At 41.5% G+C, this 20,958-nt stretch overlaps 1 protein-coding gene across 8 annotated transcripts in view; it reads right to left on the bottom strand.

The window, feature by feature from the left end:
* ARHGEF9 (Cdc42 guanine nucleotide exchange factor 9) overlaps nucleotides 1-20,958 on the bottom strand; it is a 202,578-nt gene that overhangs the window by 107,897 nt on the left and 73,723 nt on the right. For 6 of the 8 annotated variants that reach the window (XM_081808797.1, XM_031033070.2, XM_031033077.2 and 3 more), the window contains exon 2: nucleotides 15,707-15,886. The exons of 1 other annotated variant lie outside the window; for it this stretch is intronic. In XM_081808797.1, the coding sequence (XP_081664923.1) occupies nucleotides 15,707-15,886 (180 nt within the window). Of the gene's footprint in view, nucleotides 1-15,706; nucleotides 15,887-16,442; nucleotides 16,562-20,958 lie in introns of those variants that run through there. One more of the 8 variants, XM_031033076.2, reaches the window with a different exon arrangement.

Raw genomic sequence — 20,958 nt, 5'->3', positions numbered from 1 at the left:
AGTTGTTGCTCTTCTTTTCTTCAATCTCCTGTTGAGTTTGTAGGTGTTCAGAATGGTTTGATCCCTATCCAGCTGAATTCCTGAGAGGAGACGAAATCCAGGTCTCCTACTCCTCCGCCATCTTGCTCCGCCCCCCCATATGATCATTTTAATAGATGCAGAAAAAGCATTTGACAAAGTACAACATCCATTCATGATAAAATCCCTCAGCAAAGTAGGGTTAGAGGAAACATATCTCAACATAATAAAGGCCATATATGAAAAACCCACAGCTCATATCATCCCCAATGGGGAAAAACTGAGAGCTATTCCTCTACAGTCAGGAATAAGACAGGGATATCCACTTCCACCACTGTTATTTAATGTAGCACTGGAATTCCTAGCCACAGCAATCAGAAAACAAAAAGAAATAAAAAGCATCCAAATCAGCAAGGAAGAAGTAAAACTTTGACTATTTGCAGATGACATGATGTTCTATATAGAAAACCCAAAACATTCCACCAAAACATTGCTAAAATTAATACATGAAGTTAGTAGAGTGGCAGTATACAAAATCAATGTACAGAAATCTGTTGCATTTCTATACACCAATAATGAAGCTGCAGGAAGAGTAATCAAGGAATAGATCCCATTCACAGTTGCATCAAAAACTATAAGATACCCAGGAATAAACCTAACCAAAGAGGTGAAAGACCTGTACCCTGAAATCTATAAAACATTGATGAAAGAAATTGAAGATGACACAAAGAAATGGAAACTGGAAGAACAAATATTGTTAAAATGTTTCTACTACTCAAAGCAATCTACACATTTAATGCAATCCCTATCAAAATACCACCAGCATTTTTCACAGAGCTAGAACAAACAATCCTAAAATTTGTATGGAACCACAATAGATGACTTTTAAAATCTCCCCAAGCCCTAAAATTCCCTGGCTGTATGAGTCAACAACCATTGCTCACAGACCATTTTAAGAAGAATCCACACACCCCCCCCATTGGGGTGCGTATGTGCTATGGTGAGCGCTGTGAATTTTGAAAGACTGTTGAATCACAGACCTGTACCTCTGAAACAAATAATACATTATATGTTTAAAAAAAAGAAGAAGGTATCAGGAAGGGAAAAATTAAGTGGGGGGAATCGGAGGGGGAGACGAACCATGAGAGATGATGGACTCTGAGAAACAAACTGAGGGTTCTAGAGAGGAGGGGGTGGGGGGGATGGGTTAGCCTGGTGATGGGTATTAAAGAGGGCAAGTACTGAATGGAGCACTGGGTATTATACGTAAACAACGAATCATGGAACACTACATAAAAACTAATGATGTATGGTGATTAACATAACATAATAAAAATAAATAAATAAATAAATAATTAATTAAAAAAAAGAAGAATCCAATCCAAGCCTTTTGTTTGGATCCAATTCAAGTCCAGTCAAACACAAACTTCAGCCAGAATTTCTTTCCCTAAGCAGGGTCCATGGGCATTCACAGGGAATGACTCCTAGAGAATGAATACAAACAACATACTGATAACATATCAATGTTGAAGGCTAAATAAAGGGTCCACAAGATATATTATTAGCACAAGTGAGATTATAGTGATATTCATCCTATTTTTTTTAAAGGCCTATTTCTAAGCATCTTCAAACAGCAAAAACTACTAGTAGGCAACCTAGTAGGAGTCAGAGAAACAACACTGAGCTAAACAATCAGAAGGGCTAAATTAGAGATTTGGTTCTGCTCTGCAATTCTAACCTGCTACATAACCCTAGGTAAGTTATGTCCCATTTTGAGGTCTCATTTCCCTCATCCCCTATCTGCAATGGGGATGAGAAATACCAGTGATGTGAGGCTTTCATGAGATTGTACATGTTAAGCGATCCATAAAAGTTTAAAGAAAGCCCCTAGATAACGAAAGGAACTATCATAACAAAACAGGTTTCTCCATTATGACATCTGTTTAGCTAGTAAAAGTAATGAGAGGATGGGATTTCCAGGCTGAGGAAATACTGCTTTTAATTGAGCATGCTAAAGCCATGGAGGGTACACTGGTAAGGAGGGGCTCCCTAAACACTTGTAGTGATGGTAATAATGGTGAGAGTGATGAAAGTCCTTCCAGGGGAGAGAACTCCCCTCCTCTTCCCATTCATTCCCTCCTTTTTCCCTTGGGCTCTGCTCTCCCATTACCCACCCCTGTCCCTGTTATCTGTTTAGTTTCTATCTTGTATTTAGCAAGGCCAAGAAAGCTGATGCAGTTATTTTGTTTATTTATCTATTATCTGTTTAGGGGCAGTTTCACCTTCTAGGTCTTCTGCTGCTGGGTAGAGGGCAGTGGATGGGTGGTGAGGTGGGTGGTTGTGAAGTGCTGGTGGTAGAAGGGAAGGAGAGGCAGAAAAGTTAGATCCCCCAAATGTTAATTTCAACTACTTTTTAACAAAGAACTCTGAGCCCCAACTAGCCCAAATAGATTTCTCCTTGTATAGCTGCATATTTTCTCAGCAAAAATAAGAAAATCAAAGTGAAACAGGGAAGTGGCCTTTTATGATGTAGGAAAGGCCTTCCTTCTACCTTTCAGGAAATCATCTGCACTTGCAGGAGGCCTTTGCTTTGCCTTCTCTAGCACCATTCCTATAGAAGGATCAAGAGGGAAGCACTGAGCCTAGTGCCACTTTAGATATTCTGTTATAGAAAACCCCACTCCCAGCCTCCCTCTCAATGTCTTCATACCTCATCCAAAAACAGCCATGTCAGTCTAATGTTTTATGTGAGGAAACAGAAATTAAGCTGAATGGATCTACCTATGATCTCTAGTTATTTCTGTTCCAGAGCTGAAGGGTTGTATTTGGAAATGAAGCTAGGAGACAGGCAGGGAATAGTCTCCAATATGCCTCCAATCAAGAAAGAGAACGGACGCCTGGGTGGCTCAGTTGGTTAAGCATCTGACTCTTGATTTTGGCTCAGGTCCTAATCCCAGGGTCATGAGATCAAGCGCCACATCAGGCTCCATGCTCAGCATGGTGCCTGCTTGAGATTCTCTCTCTCTCTCAAATAAAAAATTAAACACAACGAGAGAGAGAAATGGAGCAAGTATAGTCTAGAAGTAAAGCTTTTGGAAAAGTAATAAAGACCAAAGGGAAGAAGATGGTTTGCTGAGGTGTCTCTTCATGATATAGCTCCTTGGAATGGCATCATATGACTTGAGTGTTCTGGGGTCAGTTAGGAAATTCAAGGACTTTAAGGAGACACCCCAACTTAAACCAGTAAGTGCTGTCCAGGGATTAGAATTCTAGATCTTTGAGATTGGCAGAGACTTGGTGCTGACCCTTTGTTCTGATACATTGTTGTCCCAACTCAGCCCACACCCAAGTTTGATACCCACATAGGAAAGTAGATCACCTGACCAGATGCACTGCCCTGGGAAACAAGTTATCTCAATGACTGGGGAGTGGTAAGACCAAGGATGGGAAGGGAAGATAAGAAGTAGATATAAAGCCAAACTTGGTAGACTTGGAGATTTCATAGCCGGGGGCTATCTAAGGTGTGTCCTGATCTCTCTGAGGGGATCAAGAAAGGTAGAGGCTGGCCCTTGCACAATTATAAAGAGGCCTGGAGACTAGCAGCCTAGGCAATGTTATTGACAAGCCTGGCTTTTGTATGGCTTAGCCAGGGATACTTTTGGCCTCAGGCAAGGCAGAAATACGCCATCATGAGAGAGTTAATAACCCTGCCATCTTGGAACTAGAACCGCAGGACAAGAAGGAACCAAAAGAGGACTGCCAGGGCCAAACTATCATGATCTGGTGGCCCTGACAGTACCAGTGACACTCCTTTGCTGGGTGTCTGTCCTCTACACTGACCTGATCCTTTGCCTTACTTGCAGTCTCTCCCCCTTAAGAAAGCCAACCCAACTTTCAAGCTTCTCTTTCAAGGGAACAGCGAGCCTAATCTCTCATGGGGACACAGACTTCAGAATTGCTAACCTCATTTCACACCAAGTAGGTCTTTTGAGCCCCACAATGGTCATGGGGAATGGGGAAAGCATTGGATTTTGAGCCCCAAGAAGCTCGGGTTTCAGGTACTACTCTAAGTAACCTGGATCTCTGGAGAAGTTGGTCTCTGTGCTCTGGTATTCATCTATAACCAGAGTTTGCACCTCTCTGCCCTGTTCTGCTAATCTTAGAATTCTGTATAAGAGAGGGTAAATCATGGCCATGTCTGGAAAGACTATATCAAACTGTGACATATTTTTCAAATGTCAGGGTCTGATATTTGAGAAAAAGCACAGCTCACTGTCCCCATTTTACAGGTGAGAAAAATTAAAGGTTCAAAGATATGAAGAAGTATGTTAAAGATCACACCACTCACAAGCACTGATATAAGATGTGAAGTCAATACTATTTGACTCTCAGGCCAGTCTTCTAGAATTTGAAGTATTTTCTATGGGGCATGGAGCCTTAAGAGACAGTCCATGTGGAAAGTGAGCTGGCCCCATGGAAATGGAGGTGGTAGGAAAGTGTGTATGCTTATAGACCTCTCTTCTCCTGGTGTCTCTGTGAACCTTTTTATTTCCATCCACCTTTTTTTTTCTTTGCTTACTTCCTTTCCTTGCTTCTCCCATGGTCCCTTCTCCCCTCCAAATCATTCTCAGGTAAAGGTTTGATATCAATCATTTATACTTCAGACTGAATAGGCTAAAGTTAATACTCACTTACTTTCTGTCAAAGGGTCTATAACCTAAAATGAAGTTGTAATTACAAAATGAAAGTCATGATTCCTAATAAAGAGCAACCTGGCTTCAGAGAGACAGTGGGAGAGGCATATATAAGGAGGTGAGCTTGGGGCCTGGATATTTACACCTATGGAAGCTTTCTACTCAATGGATATGGGTAACTTTGGCAGAGATCAAGAGAAATCTGTTTCTTAACTTAGAGACTGGCTGCTCAAAGGACAGGAAGGCAGTTTCTGAGCTGAATTGCTTCATCATGCCACCTTGTGTCATCTTTCCAGGTAGTATCAACTGGTTGGTGCCTCACAGAAACAGCCTCTTCACCTGGAGATAAGGTGTTACCTGTTAATGTGTCAATGGTCTCTCCACCCTCTACTCAACAACTGTAGTGTTGAGCCAAATCCTTCCTGCTCCACTGGGCAGCTCCATCAAATTAATTTGATGTACTGTTCTCAGTAGATGCAGACTAGTAAACACAGGTAATCCTGACTCTAGAATCATGAAAGAACCCCAAATTGGTGCAGATAGGGCCTTTAGAAACCACCTGGTCCAAGCCCTTGAATTGTCAGTTGAGACACTGAGGCCGAGAAAAGGAAAGGTCCCTGCCTGACATTCCCCAGAGAATCTGCAGCAGAGCTGGCCCTTCAAATCAGGTCTCTTAACTTCCCAGCCCAGTGTCCCTACTACTTTCACTGTGCTCTTCCTGCACAATAATCTGTCAATGTTTTATCTCTCCATCCCCAGGAGCTCCACCATTCCCTATTCCTCCACAGAGAATGTCCCCTGCTCAACACACACAAACTGATCTTTGTTATGCCCACATGGCACATTTCCAATAGAGAATAACCATTCAACATCAAAAAGCTAGCATAGTTTCTGCCTAAAGCTCCATATTCATTTGCCTCTCCTGTCTTCTTAGCATCATCTGCCTGCCTTCTTGGCTTTTCTAAGGCAAAAGACAGGAAAAGTCAGCCTGTGACTCAGGTATCCCTGGATCTGAGTTCCAATCCTAGTCAAGGAAAGGGGAGTATAGTTAGGTCCCTTAAGGACTCACACATTCAACTGATCAGTTCAGCCCACCATGCTCAGGGAGTACCATCCTTAATGGTGGTATCTGTCTTCTTGCTTAAGGCTCTAGTCTACTTTGGGGGCACCTGGGTGGCTCAGTCATTAAGCTTCTGCCTTCGGCTCAGGTCATGGTCCCAGAGTCCTGGGATCGAGCCCCACATCGGGCTCCCTGCTCCACGGGAAGCCTGCTTCTCCTCTCCCACTTCCCCTCTTGTGTTCCCTCTCTCGCTGTGTCTCTCTCTGTCAAATAAATAAATAAAATCTTAAAAAAAAAAGGCTCTAGTCTACTTTGCTTTATCCATATATTCTGAATGGCAATGGTACCTATATGTCTCTGAAAGGAAATGGTACCTATATGTATTTAGACCAGGAGGTGTCAGACTCCCTCATGGCTGGATCTCTAACAGGAATAGTCTATATGAGGACTGAGCCCCCAAGCCCTCTGCCCTAAGCCTCATATCCTAGAGAGTTGCAATTAGCCTTCATGTCCTCCAGAAATTAGTACCCTGTGTTAACTTGAGGAATCAAATCCATTCTGGGAACTAAACTAAAGTAGAAAATGTCAATTCTCTCATTCAACACTAAGGCATCCCAAATCAAGGTTCTTCAAAGAAGACTCACTTCTTAAAATCAGAAAAGAAACCCATGGGCTTCTGAGTATGGTTTCTCTGGTGAACCTCCAATAAGCAGCACAGAGTACCCAGAAAGAGGCCTTTTAAGATGTCAGATACCTTTAGCCCTTGTCTACCTGGCTCAAAAAGGCAGCTGTGCTAAGTGCTGGACAGTCACTTTTGTTCAGGGCTTAGTAAATACTGGCAAGGAGATATTAATAGTACTAGCAATGAGAAGCCATGAGGAGAAAAAGAGGTTTACCTTGACTTATAATGATATCTATATTGATGAAAAAGAAAACTCGGGGCGCCTGGGTGGCTCAGATGGTTAAGCGTCTGCCTTCGGCTCAGGTCATGATCCCAGGGTCCTGGGATCGAGCCCCACATCGGGCTCCTGGCTCAGTGGGGAGCCTGCTTCTCCCTCTCCCTCTGCCTCTCTCCCTGCTCATGCTCTCTCTCTCTCTCTCTCTCTCTGTGTCTCAAATGAATAAATAAAATCTTAAAAAAAAAAAAAAGAAAACTATACATACAATTATTATTTTCCAAAATTTCATACTTCCCAAAGAGCACTCAATCAATCATGGTCTTCCTCTCCTCAGGTGATCAAGACCACCAAGGCAGTTTAGACATTGTACTAGGGCGGCCATTGGTAATCTTTAAATGAACCCAGGGACTGGCTACAAAGAGAAAAACAGGCCTCAGGGCCAGATCACAGCCTTCAACTCAGGTAGCCAATCAAATCACTGATTCATTTTATGGATCAACAACTGGGCCTCAGAAGGAAAGATCCACCACCAAAAGAACAATACAGACTGTCTTCGACTGGTGCCAGTTCTTAAATATAATTTGCCTACTGAAAAAAGCAACATGTTTCAAGAAATTAGTTTAGACTACAGCATAAGGGTTATCAGCATTAAACAAGGAAGTAGAAAAGTAGTTCATGTTTTCCTGATAGATGCTGACCAGTTCTCAGAAGGTCAGGATGATTTGGTTATAAGTCCTGCCTGGAGGCTATGGGATATACTATATGACCTTCAAAGTTGCTCTAAATTGGGGGGATTCTAAGAGAGACTTGAATTTGGAAATCACCTAGGTCAGGCAACAGCCAGATTTAAGGTTTTCTCTGAGCTGAAGATGGCTCCATAAAAAACAAAACAAAACAAAACAAAACAAAAAAACAAAAAAAAAACCTCCTTCCAATTAGCCAAAGGATACACTGGATGATCTCACCCAAAACATGTGCAGTGAGAAGCCAGTAAGATGGATTATGTGAATGCATATAAGGGCTAATAATGCCATTTGAAGTTCTACTAAGGAGGAGATAAATCTCTCTAATCTAGGGAGAAAGGCCCTTCCTACAAATGTCAGCCTCAACTCACAGATCCTGTAATGAGTCACCTCTAGGACCACAAACAAGACTGTCTACATAGATGGTTAAGGCCAAAGGCCTATATCCATTTGAAGCTTGAGTGGATAAAAAAGGGCTGGCATAAATGAACTCATCACAAGAAAGCAAACACTGTTGCCATTAGCCTGGAATGGGAGGTAGGTCCTCAATTGTTAACAGTCCTGTTAGCAGCCCAAGTATATCCATTCCTGATTGTTCTACAGCCCAGAAAGCACAGGATTAAGATTCAAGAGGGGCATAACATCACTAAAAATTGTAGATTAGGATGCACAAAAAATCAGTCCCTCCACTGGAACAATCCTTAGCTGGAAAGACTGACAGAACCAATGTTTTCAGAATTCTAGAATCTGATCCAAAACTTAATGGAACCAGGGTTTTTCTTGATGTAGAAAGAGAAAGCTAGAATGTGGTAAGAGAATGTAGAGGCAGTTTTGCTCATTTGTCTACTATCCCCATTTCCCCAGCAGCTGAAAGGAAGGTAGTCCACATTCCTCATGCAACTTGCTGGTGCCAGACTAATGGCCTTGCCTTGTTCTTAAAATAACTGTGGCTATGTGTTTTCACCTGTTTGACCCTGAAGGACAGACACAGAGGCTAACCTTTGCTTTGTACCCCCACCCCCTTGGGCTGAAGTGGCTTTCTAGCCTGTGACTGCCTCTATTGAAAAATTTAAAGATATACATTGCTCCTGATCACATAGAGTTAGGCATGGCAGAAGGGGAGAACAGAGAACAGACCAAACACAACACAGGAAGGAAGAGACTGAACAAGACATTTCTTGGGAGAATAAGGACTGGGAAGGGCCACTGTACATACTGAGGAAGATGGGGCACAAGATACATGCCTTGGACCAGATGCATGCTCAGAAAAAGCATGACAGGATTGTAGGCTTGTACTTTTGGAGGATCTGTGGGTTCCATGCAAGCAGCAAAGTAGGAAAAGAAAACTAAGGCAGAGCTATGGGCAGCCCAGAGTAGTACTGAAGAAGTGCCCCACCTCAGAGCCAGGACATTAGCTGTTTTTTGTTGTTTTTTCTTGGTTTAGTATTTAAAGAAATCTCTCTCAGTTCACAGGCTGACCAATAAGATAACAGAACAGAGACTTTAGTGACCACAGATGACAAGGAATACAGTCTGGGGCAAAAAAAAAAAGTTTGGAGAATTCACTAAACAAATAGACAACAACAGCCCTCAACAACCAACAATAGCAAACCCTGGGGAAGGTAAAGAATCTGATTTCTAGGGTTACCACACACTATAATGTTCAAAATGCCCAGTGTTAACACAAAAAAAAATTTCAGAAAGGCATACCAGGCATACAAAGGCATAAAAGAAACAGGAAATTATGGCCCATTCACAGGGGAAAAAAATGATAGAAATCATACCTGAGGAAGCCTAGACATTGTACTTACTAGACAAAGATTTTAACTGTCTTAAGATTCAGGAGGTCTAGGTTTAAGTGCTGCCTTTGTCATTAATTCTCTATATGAGTAAGCAAGTCACTTCCATCCTCTGGATTTATGTCTCCTCAGAATCTATACAATGAGGTCTGGCTGATCAGTGTTCACAAGCTAGGACCTGGAGAGACAACTTAGCCCACAGATGTGTTCCACTTGTCCTTCACAGTGTTTCTTTTAAAAAAAGTCAATCACTGGTCAACATTTTAAAAATACGGAGATTTTTACATATAATCCAATTTCTGGATTTTCTTGAAAAAACTGGAAGATCTCAGCCCACTGGACTTTCCTCCTTCCTACACCCTACCTCACCAGTGAGAACAATCCAAATCACTTTTGTTCACTTTAGATGGCATAGATTTTCCAACTGGATGTAGACCCATGCATACTCTAGCCTCAGATTGCTTTACTCATGTAAGTTACTGGCGTAGACCCTACAAACATCTAAGTTGGCCACTATTGACCAAGATGAGTCCATCTCTAAATCTACTATGAGTGTAGGATTTCATACAAGTGAAAATCTTTCCCAAAATGCAGTTAAAGAGATTCTACATAATTAAAAGCCAAGTAACACTCTGAAACAGTAAGCTTCCCTATAAACAGGAGAAGTTTTAGTTCTATGACATCTGATCTGTACAATTGCAAGGAATGACAATAATGAACCAATTATCTCATCCTTTCATCCCCTGCCTCAAGCCAGGCCAGAAACCAGAGAAATCTAGAATTTGAAGAAACAAGGAAAATACATGCTGATGACATCTGAACGGGCTCTTTACTTTCTGACCAAAACCATGTTTTATCACACGGACTTCACATACCACCACCAATAACAGGTTGTCATGTGTCCTGTACTCATCCTGTCCTCAAGTGGGGAGTATATCCTCCCCAGGTCAAGGCCCAGAGTCAGAAACAAAGTCCTTTTTTACACGGCAACAAAGAAAAGAAGCCTGAATGATTTGAGGTTAGGGGTCAGCATGTAGGGGGTGGGATTTGCAATTTCCTGGTACAATCATATCCCAGTAGCTTGCTTTCAGCTCCCAGGGAGGAAATTAGCCCAGGAAGCAGCTGAAGTTGTCAACAGCTAGATATGGGAACCAATGTTCAGCAAGCTGTAATTTACTTAACCTGACCAGCTGCTGATAAGGTACATCAACTCCTGCAAAGCTCTTGTGAAGCCTTATCCCATGTTCAGAAGGGAGAAAATCTGAGAACACACACATACACAAAATAAAATTCTGAAAAACAGGAGAGGCAGATATTTGACTGCATAGAAGATACATATACCTAGCAATTTCTTGTAAAGCAGCCAAAATGGGATCAAACTTCCTAATTATAGGTAACCAACATACCACAGGTTACAAAGGATTTTCACAAGACTGAATTATCCCCAAATTACAAGGAGGAAAGCTGAGTTTCAAAGATGTACAGGAAACTGCTCAAGCTGCACATCTAACAGCACAACTGAAGCAAGAATCTGGGTTTCTTACAAAAGTAAAAATAAACTATTGGGACCTCATCAAAATAAAAAGCTTTTGCATAGCAAAGGAAATAATCAACAAAACTAAAAGGCAACCTACAGAATGGGAAAAGATATTTTCAAATGGCATATCTGAGAAAGGGTTAGTATCCAAAATATATAAAGAGCTTATAAAACTCAACACCCAAAAAACAAATAATCCAGTTAAAAAATGAGCAGAAGACATGGATGGACATTTTTCCAAAGAAGACATACAGATGGCCAACAGACACATGAAAAAGTGCTCAATATCACTGATCGTTGGAGAAATGCACATCAAAACTACAATGAGATAGCACCTCACACCTGTCAGAATGGCTAAAATTAATAACACAGGAAACCACAGGTTTTGGCAAGGATGTGGAGAAAGGGGAACCCCCTTGCATTGTTGGTAGGAATGCAAACTGGTACAGTCATTCTGGAAAACAGTATGGAGGTTCCTCAAAGAGTTCATAGTAGAACCACACTATAATCCAGCAAATGCACTACTAGGTAGTTACACAAAGGATACAAAATTACTAATTGAAAGGGATACATGCATCCTGATGTTTATAACAGCATTATCAATAATAGACAAACTATGAAGAGAGCCCAAATGTTCATCAACTGATGAATGGATAAAGAGGATGTGGGGAGGGTGCCTGCATGACTCATTCGGTTAAGTGTCTGCCTTCGGCTCACATCATGATCCCAGGGTCCTGGGATTGAGCCCTCTGTCAGGCTCCCTGCTTGGTGGGGTGTCTGCTGCTCCCTCTCCCTCTGCCTGCCACTCTCCCTGCTCATGCGCTCTCTCTCTCTCTAAAAAAAAAAAAAAAAAAAAAGAGGATGTGGTGTGCGTATATAATGGAATATTACCCATCCATGAAAAAGAATGAAATCCAGCCATTTGCAATGATGTGGATAGGGCTAGAGAGTATTATGCTACATGAAATAAATCAGTCAGAGAAAGACAAATAACATATGATTTCATTCATAAGTGGAATTTAAGAAATAAATGAACATGGGGTAAAAAAAGAGAGAGGCAAGCCAAGAAACAGACTCTTAACTATAGAGAACAAACTGATGGCTACAGGAGGGGAGGTGAGTGAGAGGATGGGTTAAATAGGTGATGGGTATTAAGGAGGGCACTTGTGATGATCACTGGGTGTTGTATATATTTAGTATATATATATATATGTTGTATATATTTAGTATATATATATATGTTGTATATATTTAGTGATGAATCACTAAATTCTACATCTGAAACTAATATTGCACTGTATTTTAACTAGCTGGAATTTAAATAAAAACTTGGGGAAAAAAGGATCTGGGTTTCTTAGATTCCACACTGAATTTTAATCTGCTTAATAAAAGGTAGGCCTGGCTTGGACAGAACCACCGTAAGCACCCTTGATTATTCATCCTAGGACTGAAAAGCTCACACAACAATGGGACTTCCAGGTAGGGAATGGGTTGGTTCAATGATCTACAAAGGTGTCCAGTTGGTATGGAGTTCAGGAGAAACTGTTTTTCTACCTACTATACTTTCATGTTATATGCCAAATAACCTAGGGATGATGTTCTTAAGGAGCTACTGAATCTCAGCTCCCAATGAGTCTGGATAAAGCAGGCAATTGTCCCATAACATGAAGGTACAGTATCCCAGAAAACCACCCATCTACCTACCAACTACATCAACACTAATGAAGATTCAATAGTTCAGTGTGATTCCTCTCAATGTCCTACCTAGACATGTCAGAGTTTAAATAAATTCTAGAGGGTGCTTCAGAGATGGAGAAAATAAAAGCCCATGATCATATACCTAATGGTTGGGAGAGCTATGACTAGAACTCAGGTCTCTTATTTCTTAATATTGTTAGTACCATTTCCATAAGACCATTCTACCCTCAACAAAAATCAATGTAGAAGAATGGAGATAGTGATTTTATTTTAAAAATATCTACTAGGAAAGAGCCTACATAACCTCCATCATTCAAAACCTTGAGTATCACAGAATTTTACCAGAAATGTAAACCTAAACATAAATACTCATTAAGGAGAGTTGAAAGGTCTACCTGTGAGACAATATTCATGTCATTCATGCAACAGCCTGACTCCATTTCCTTTTACTGGGGATACCACAACAGCTGGCCCCTAAGGTTCTATGGTACTCCCCTGTAGAGATGTGAAGGTCATTCAACTATTATTAAACAAAGGTTCACAATGATCAAATGCTCATTCTGAATACAATTTCAGGCAACATGCAATGCTATCTTAGTTTCTCAAAGAATAAACATTGGTATAGGAGACGGATTTGATCTCTAAGTTATGATTTGGGCCCTGTCATTAACGGTCCTGATCTATTATCACAGTCCTCAGTCTAGACTTGCGCTATCTAATACAGTAGCAACTAGCCACATGTGGCTAATCAACACATGAAGTGTGACTAATATGAATGAAGATGTGCTGTCAGTACAGAATACACTCCAGATTTCAAATACTTAGAAAAAATATATTATTAATAATGTTCATAGTGATAATATATGGTGTTATATGATAATATTTTAGATACATTGGGTTAAGAAAAATATATTAAAATTAATTTCACCTGTATTTTTTTTACTTTTTTTTTTTTTTTACTGTGGCTATTAGAAAAATTTAAATTATATTTGTGGCTCACATTATATTTCTACTGGACTGTGCTGGTATAGACCAGTGGTTATTAACACCAAAGATTGTGATTTAACTAGCTTGGAGACTGAGTTTTGATGGATTTTTTTTAAGCTGCCCAAGTGATTTATTTCATCATGCAGCCAAGACTGAAAACCACTGGGCTAGACTCCATACCATGCATGCCTGAGTCAGCCAGTAGCCTTCTCAAAGGTCAGCTTCAGTCCATGCAAGTGGCTGCTGGGACCGTGTGCTTAGAGGAACACTTTTCCTGACCCTGCACGTAGAAGCATAAATGCCAGTTCATTAATAAGCTAAAGCCTGGCTTTGCTTTTTGCCTCCCTGAGTCATTCTGCCTTGCTCCATCATTTTGCCCCATCCCTTGATTTACTGTTTATTATAAAAATGATATTTTGGGGCACCTGGGTGGCTCAGTTGGTTAAGTGTCTACCTTTGACTCAGGTCATGATCCCAGGGTCCTGGGATCCCTGCTCAGCGGGAGCCTGCTTCTCCCCCACCCTCTGCTGCTTTCCCTGCTTGTATTCTCTCTCTGTCAAATAAATAAATAAAATATTTTTTAAAAATGACATTTCACAGAAAGTGAAATACCTTTGAATTGGGGTGACACTGGGTGCAGTTTAGTCCTTCCTTTAAAGAAGGATCTGTTAGCCGAAGATACACAAGCTATTTCTTTACAGGACCTCACACTCATCCCAAAAGGCATGGTTCTGCTTCTGAGTACTGTCCTCACCTAAATCATTCCAACCAGATAACAGTGTTTCCTGGGTTTACAGCCCTCCAAGGAAGGAGGCCTCTTTTAACCATTAAGGCCAGCCTTGATACATACACATTTTGGGGCTAATAAGGTGGTGGTGGTGGTGATAATGAGGATGATGATGATGATGATGATGATAAAGCAAGTTACCATTTGCCAAGTACCTACCGTGTGGCAAGCACTGCGCTAAACACTTTACTCCCTTATGTGATTTCATTTAATCATCATAAAACGTCTGTTATCCCTATTTTTCAAATGAGGAAATCAAGGTTCAGGGAATTAAGTCTTGCCAAAAGCCATGGAGTTGGGAGGTAGTAAAGCTGAAATTGCATTTCAGGTTGTCTGATTTCAAATAAACTGCTTCTTCACAATATTATCATTGTAGTCTTGAGGCCCTTCACCTCCAAGAGCCCAAACCACTCTCATCTTTTGTTTGACATCAGGTATCTTACAGAAGAAACCGACAAAAGGTGATAGGCTATGGTAAGTATGATCAGAAGATATTCTGATGTAGCCTGGGTACTTATACTGCTACAAAGTTGTTTCCATGTACATTATCAGATTCATTATGATATTCACTAGCATAAAAGAATTATCAACACCATTTTGTGGATGGGGAAAATCAGAGCTCACAAATACCAAAGAAGAGATTCTAGCTCATAATGCCCAAGAGCTGGGACTCCAGGCCAGAGCTCTTACCCCATAGCATCTTGCCAATTGGTAACCCAGAGGAAGCAGAAACTGCTAAGGAGCCCTTTCTCAAGAGGCCCTTTCATTAACGGCCAGGTTCTTCATGGCACAATGTCAAAAGGGCCAAGGTCTTACAAGCACTATCAAGCTGCCTGCTTCCCACCCTCAGCACATCTTAGATCCCAGCCACCTGACTCAATGTAAAATCTGCAATCAGTAAACTGTAGCTCCTGAGAGGGTAGGGAGCCCACACTCTTACATTAACAGCTGAAGACAACACACAGGGCTGTTCACACTTCCCTAAATAAGAGAAAGAAGGCAAAGGAGGCAGAGAGGAGTGAGGAAGGGAGGGGACGGGAAGAGAGGGATCTATAAAAAGAAAGAACAAAAGAGGGGAAACAAGGAAAATAATAAAAGCAGGAAAGAAGAGAGGTAAGAAACGTAAGTTCGCAGCAATATAGAGTTAAAAGAGTCTTCAAAAACCATCTAGACCAAAAGGGAAGTGATTTGTACAAAGTCACAACAGGTAGGAGGCAGGAGGCAGGAGGCAGACAGAATATGGGGATTGGTAAAATAAACAAGGGGAAAAATGAAAAGACTCAAAATTAGAAGGGGAAAGATTAAAGGAGGCCCATGTCCTGGGTAAAAGACCAAAAAGGGGGAGGGTATATGTGAGAGGAGCCACCAGGAGAGAAATGAGCAGAAGAACAAAGGCTGGTGAGGGGAAAGCCAGGGGCAGGTAGCCAAGGAGACAAGAGAGGAAAGTGAAGGCTGAGAAGAGGAGAGTGAAGGCTGACACTCACCCTCACAAAGCTGGCAGGAAACCATCCCTCCTCATCGTCGATCTGGCCCCACCACCAATCCTTGTTGGAAGCATCCAAGACTTTGATGACGTCGCCAGCCTTAAATGCCAACTCCCGGTTGGCCATGGTGACGTGATCCCATACTGCCTCAGCACTAACGATGGAATCTCCAGTGATCAGCTTAGGAGACAAAATGAGAATGTGTTCAGTCCACACAGCTGGCTACCTTACTTGCCCCTTACCCCACCCACAGAACTCTACTAGTTATGGAAAAACTGACATACTAGTGGTGAAGGGTTGGGGAGAGGGAGATGGCACTAGGAGCACAAGCTCCACTGGACCACAAGACAAACAATACTTGTCAACTCTCCATTAGATAGTGGGTGGAATGGCCCAGAATGTGAATATGGACTACACAGGCCTCATGCTTTTATTCCTACTCATGAGCTTTTTCCCCAGAGAAGAAAGAAATTTCCAGTGCATCTTCCTTTGGTGCTTCAAGGCAGCCCTGGGTCTGGAATGGGTGAAGAGGTTGAAATCAAAGACTAAAATGAAGCTCAAACATATTTGCTCTAAATTTTCTGTGTTCCTCCCCTTTACTTACTCCTCCTTGGAACTGACCAATTGAGAGTTTGTGGTATATTATTTAACACCACTGTACCCCACCCCCATGGGTTACAGACCATGGCATTCCTCACACACAATGGACTCCAGTCCTGCAGCCTCCTGTTCTCACCCACACATGATGCTATCCAGAGAGGTCATGGGTATGAAAGAATATGGCTTTCTGTGATGGCTTGCTTCCATGAAACTCAGCCTTGGCACAGATTCACTCAGTGATTTGTTACCGCCACCCTGTGAGATACATAAGGAGTCTAGGTTGAATCCTCCATTTGATAGATGGCATAACTGAGCCACAGTGAAGTTAAGGGGTGAGCTCAGGATCATCCAGCAAGGCAGGGGCTGTGCAAAGACCTTAACCCTGGTCATTAAACTTTGTGGCAAGTAGGACTACGCTACACACAACAACAGGATGATATCTATCCCAGTGCCACATCACACACACACACACACACACACACACACACACACACACACTCACACACTCACAACACTTGTCTAAGCACAATGATGGAGATGAGGGTGGAGGAAGAGTCTGCCTCTCTTTCTGGTTGCCATCCTGACCCCTGTGTTGTTTGTTCTCCTTTTTCCCCAACTGGTTCCAGCCTATATGGGCCATCAATCTTCCTGGCATTCGGAGAAACAGATCCCAGAACAAAGAACATATGGCCTGTCAAGGCAAAAGATTCAAGAACACTTTCTCTAGCATTAAATTTCTGAACATGTTCTCTAGAAGTCAATTTTTCTATCAGTCTGCTTTGAGGAGGGACTGATTCCCCAAGGTAACTGTAGCTCCACAAGACCAAAGACAAAACAGTTCAAAGATAACAGAGACAGAATATGGAACATGCATCCTCTCACATAGGACTGCCTTTCAATATACCAACTGGAGAATAACATTATGGTCATGAAATTAACACATAACACATTACATACATATGAAAACACACCCACATACTGATCTTTTGACTTAGTTAAGTAATTCTGTTGGTCAGGTAAGGCATACTGGGAGCTCCTCAGCATGGATGCAAATGAGATTTCCAATAGGACCTTTTATAACACCACCTTTCAAGTACCTCATGCTTTACTATTTATAAAGTATTTTCATATCTACTGCACCACTTGATCCTTACTGAATGACTAGGTCTCACTATTACCCATATTTTAAAGATAAGGAATCTGAGGCTCAGATAGGTGACCTATCCTTTGTTCAATCATACAAGTAATAAATTATGGAGTCTGGCATTCTGAGAGCATATGCTCTAATACCCATCATACCATACTAACAATGTCTATTCATTAGCTACACTGAACTCATAGAACTCCATCCATAATATCAGAAACCAGATGACTCCTATTCGTAAAGAACTACAAAGAAAGAGGTATGGACAGCCACCTTTAGTCACCAGTGGCCCTGCCTATGAAAAGTTGTTTTGTTTTATGTTGAGCCTGCTTTCTTCCAATTGCACTAAAAGTCAATTTCTTCTTGTTCTAGCCTCAGTGGAGAATTGCTGGTCACTGGCCTTAACAGAATAAATCTTCATAAAGAAAATCTCCCTCTCCTGCCAAGTATGGGTTCCAACTGGTGTTGTTAGAGCTCAATAAGCACATACAGCCCCAACTCAAAGCACCATGAAGGCTTGTGGCTTAAAGCTGTATCTTGGCTTTTTACCAAAGGTCAAGCATATCTTGGTATCAATTACTAGTCCTCTGCTCAGGATGCTATCTGTGATACTGTCTGAGGTACCCTAGGCCCAGGTCTGGCTGATTCCACTGCCTGTGCTCTTTCTACAGTGCAGTCATCTTTTTAGCAACTTCATGTTTGGCTTTTCCCAGCAGCAGTTGGCTCACTCTTGTCCCCATTTAGTCCAGTGGACCTGCCTGGGCCCTCAGATCACAGAGCCCAGCTATACCCTAGACAAGGCCAATCTAGGATCCAGTGGCCATAAACCAACTGGTAAGCCTGTTGTCAGGGCCTACTTGGAATCAGAAACAGTCAGAACTAAACAGCATTTCAAAGATCATCACCCTTACGCCTTCATTTTATAGATCAGGTATGATATAGCAGGAGTAACTTGCCTACAGTCATCAGATGGCCAGCCTCCTAGACCACTTTTTTCCCAAAGTAATACCATAGATAGAGAAGGTAGAAAAGAACACCTGGATTTAAGACCTTCCTTTGTTACTTGCTAAAGTTGTAATGATGATGATGTTATTAGCTAATATTAACTAATAACGTCAGGCACTATTCCAAGCACTTTACATACATTAATTCATTAAAGCCTCACAACAGCCCTTTGAAGAAATAGTATTATTATTCCTATCTTATAGATGAGGATATTGAAGCACAGAGAGGTTAAGTAATTTCCCCAAATTTACACAGACAATAAGTATTAAAGACATAATTCAAATGCAGCTACACTATGGCTCTAGAGTATCTGCTCTTATAAACTATGGTGCCACTGGGTCAGTTTCTTTACCTGTTAAACATGAATAATTCTGCATATCCACTTGCTTCATGAATTATAACATACTGAACCAAGAGTTGATGGATATGTGTGCAGACATGAGAGAAGAGTTATTCCAGAAGAGGCTGGTAGCTGTATGGGGCTCCTGTGCTCTCCAGTCACAAATATAAGCAGGAATAAGGGTATGCTACTCGCCCATCCTCTGAGTTGTTTTAAAAGTGAATTAAAACTGGAGGGTATTAGGTTCAGTGAAATAAGTCAGTCAGAGAAAAACAATTATGATATGGCTTCACTCATATGTGGAATATAAGAAATAGTGCAGAGGATCAGAGGGGAAGGGACGGAAAACTGAATGGGAAGAAATCAGAGAGGGAGACAAACCATGAGAGACTCTTGACTCCAGGAAACAAGCTGAGAGTTGTAGAAAGGGAGGTGAGTGGGGAGGATGGGGTAACTGGGTGATGGGCATTAAGGAGGGCACGTGATGTGATGAGCACTGGGTGTTACACACAACTGATGGATTATTGAACACTGCATCTGAAACTAATGAGGTACTATATGTTGGCTAATTAAATTTAAATTAAATAAATAAATAAAAGTGAATTAAATTTGGGCTTGAAATTGGTTTTAAATCTCCCTTTTGTGTATAGAATTGACTTAACTTGCTACAATTTTTGATAAATATGCACTTTGCTCATCTATTTTCCATCCAACCCTCATTCAGTGAGCCACGACTGTATACAGGGATCTTCTTACTATGATTCAGGCACAGTCCTTACTGGAAGAGCAAAGGCACTTCAGGTACTAACAGTGAATGTCCTTCAAGCAGTATGAAAATATGGTTAAGGGCAAGCAAACCTAGCTTCAATTCTGGACTTTCCTAACTTAGAAAGTAGCAGTGACAATGGGAGGTGAGGAATAGAAGAGCCAGAGAAACAAACCAAAATGGAACTTTCAGCATGTAATTAGGATACCAAGAAGTGCAACATCACAAAAGCCAAGGACAGCAGTTTCAAGCTATACAAACTTGGGCCTCAGTTTCTTCATACATAAGATGGGGATAATAATACCTGCCTCACAGGCAGGGTTATAGATAGGGTAAACTGAGCACTAGATGTACAGTGCCTACTACAATGCTTGGTATATGTTGGCTTAGTATAAGACTTCAGAGGAAGGGAGTAATATATGTGGCTACTGGGCTCTAGAATAATTTTGTGGGACACTGAAAGATAGGCTTTAAAGAATGGGTAGGATTGTAACATACAGGAGGGAGAAGGAAAAGCATTTGAGGCAGAGGAATGAGGAATGAGATTAAATAAAATCTCAGAGGTAAAGACTATGGAGAATTTGATAGCAAACAGGTAGTAGAGTTTGGAAAAGGGTGGGAAGAGGGGTTTGGGGGAGCTGGGGAAGGACAGATGGAAAAGTAGCCTGGAGTCCTGTTTGAAGGCTCTTAAATCTAATTTGAGGAAAAGGAGGAAGTCAAAGTTGATTTGGGGGGTGGAGGTGGTATTTCAAGCCAAAGTGTGATGATTAAAGCATGAGGGTAAGTTACATGAAGAAATGCTTGTTTGCTGGGTCATAGGGTAGCTCTATTTTTAATTTTTTGAGGAACCTCCACACTGTTTTCCAAAGTGGTATATCAACTTGCATTCCCACCAACAGTGTAAGAGGGTTCCCCTTTCTCCACAACCTCTCCAACATTCGTTGTTTCTTTCCCTGTCTGCAATAGCCAAGCAATAGCCAAACTGTGGAAAGAGCCGAGATGCCCTTCAACAGATGAATGGATAAAGAAGATGTGGTCCATATATACAATGGAATATTACTCAGCCATCAGAAAGGATGAATACTCAACTTTTACATCAACATGGATGGGACTGGAGGAGACTATGCTAAGTGAAATAAGTCAAGCAGAGAAAGTCAATTATCATATGGTTTCACTTATTTGTGGAACATAAGGAATAGCATGGAGGACATTAGGAGAAGGAAGGGAAAAACGAAGGGGTGGAAATTGGAGGGAGAGATGAACCATGAGAGACTATGGACTCTGAGAAACAAACAGGGTTTTAGAGGGGAGAGAGTGAGGGGATGGGTTAGCCCCGTGATGGGTATTAAGGAGGGCATGTACTGCATGGAGCACTGGGTGTTATATGAAAACAATGG

Source organism: Leptonychotes weddellii, chromosome X (assembly GCF_054177405.1).
Source record: "Leptonychotes weddellii isolate Sample4059 chromosome X, ASM5417740v2, whole genome shotgun sequence".
In the NCBI taxonomy this organism is placed as follows: domain Eukaryota; kingdom Metazoa; phylum Chordata; class Mammalia; order Carnivora; family Phocidae; genus Leptonychotes; species Leptonychotes weddellii.
The sequence above is the reverse complement of the archived record's forward strand: the minus strand, read 5'-3'. Positions and strand labels throughout refer to the sequence as shown.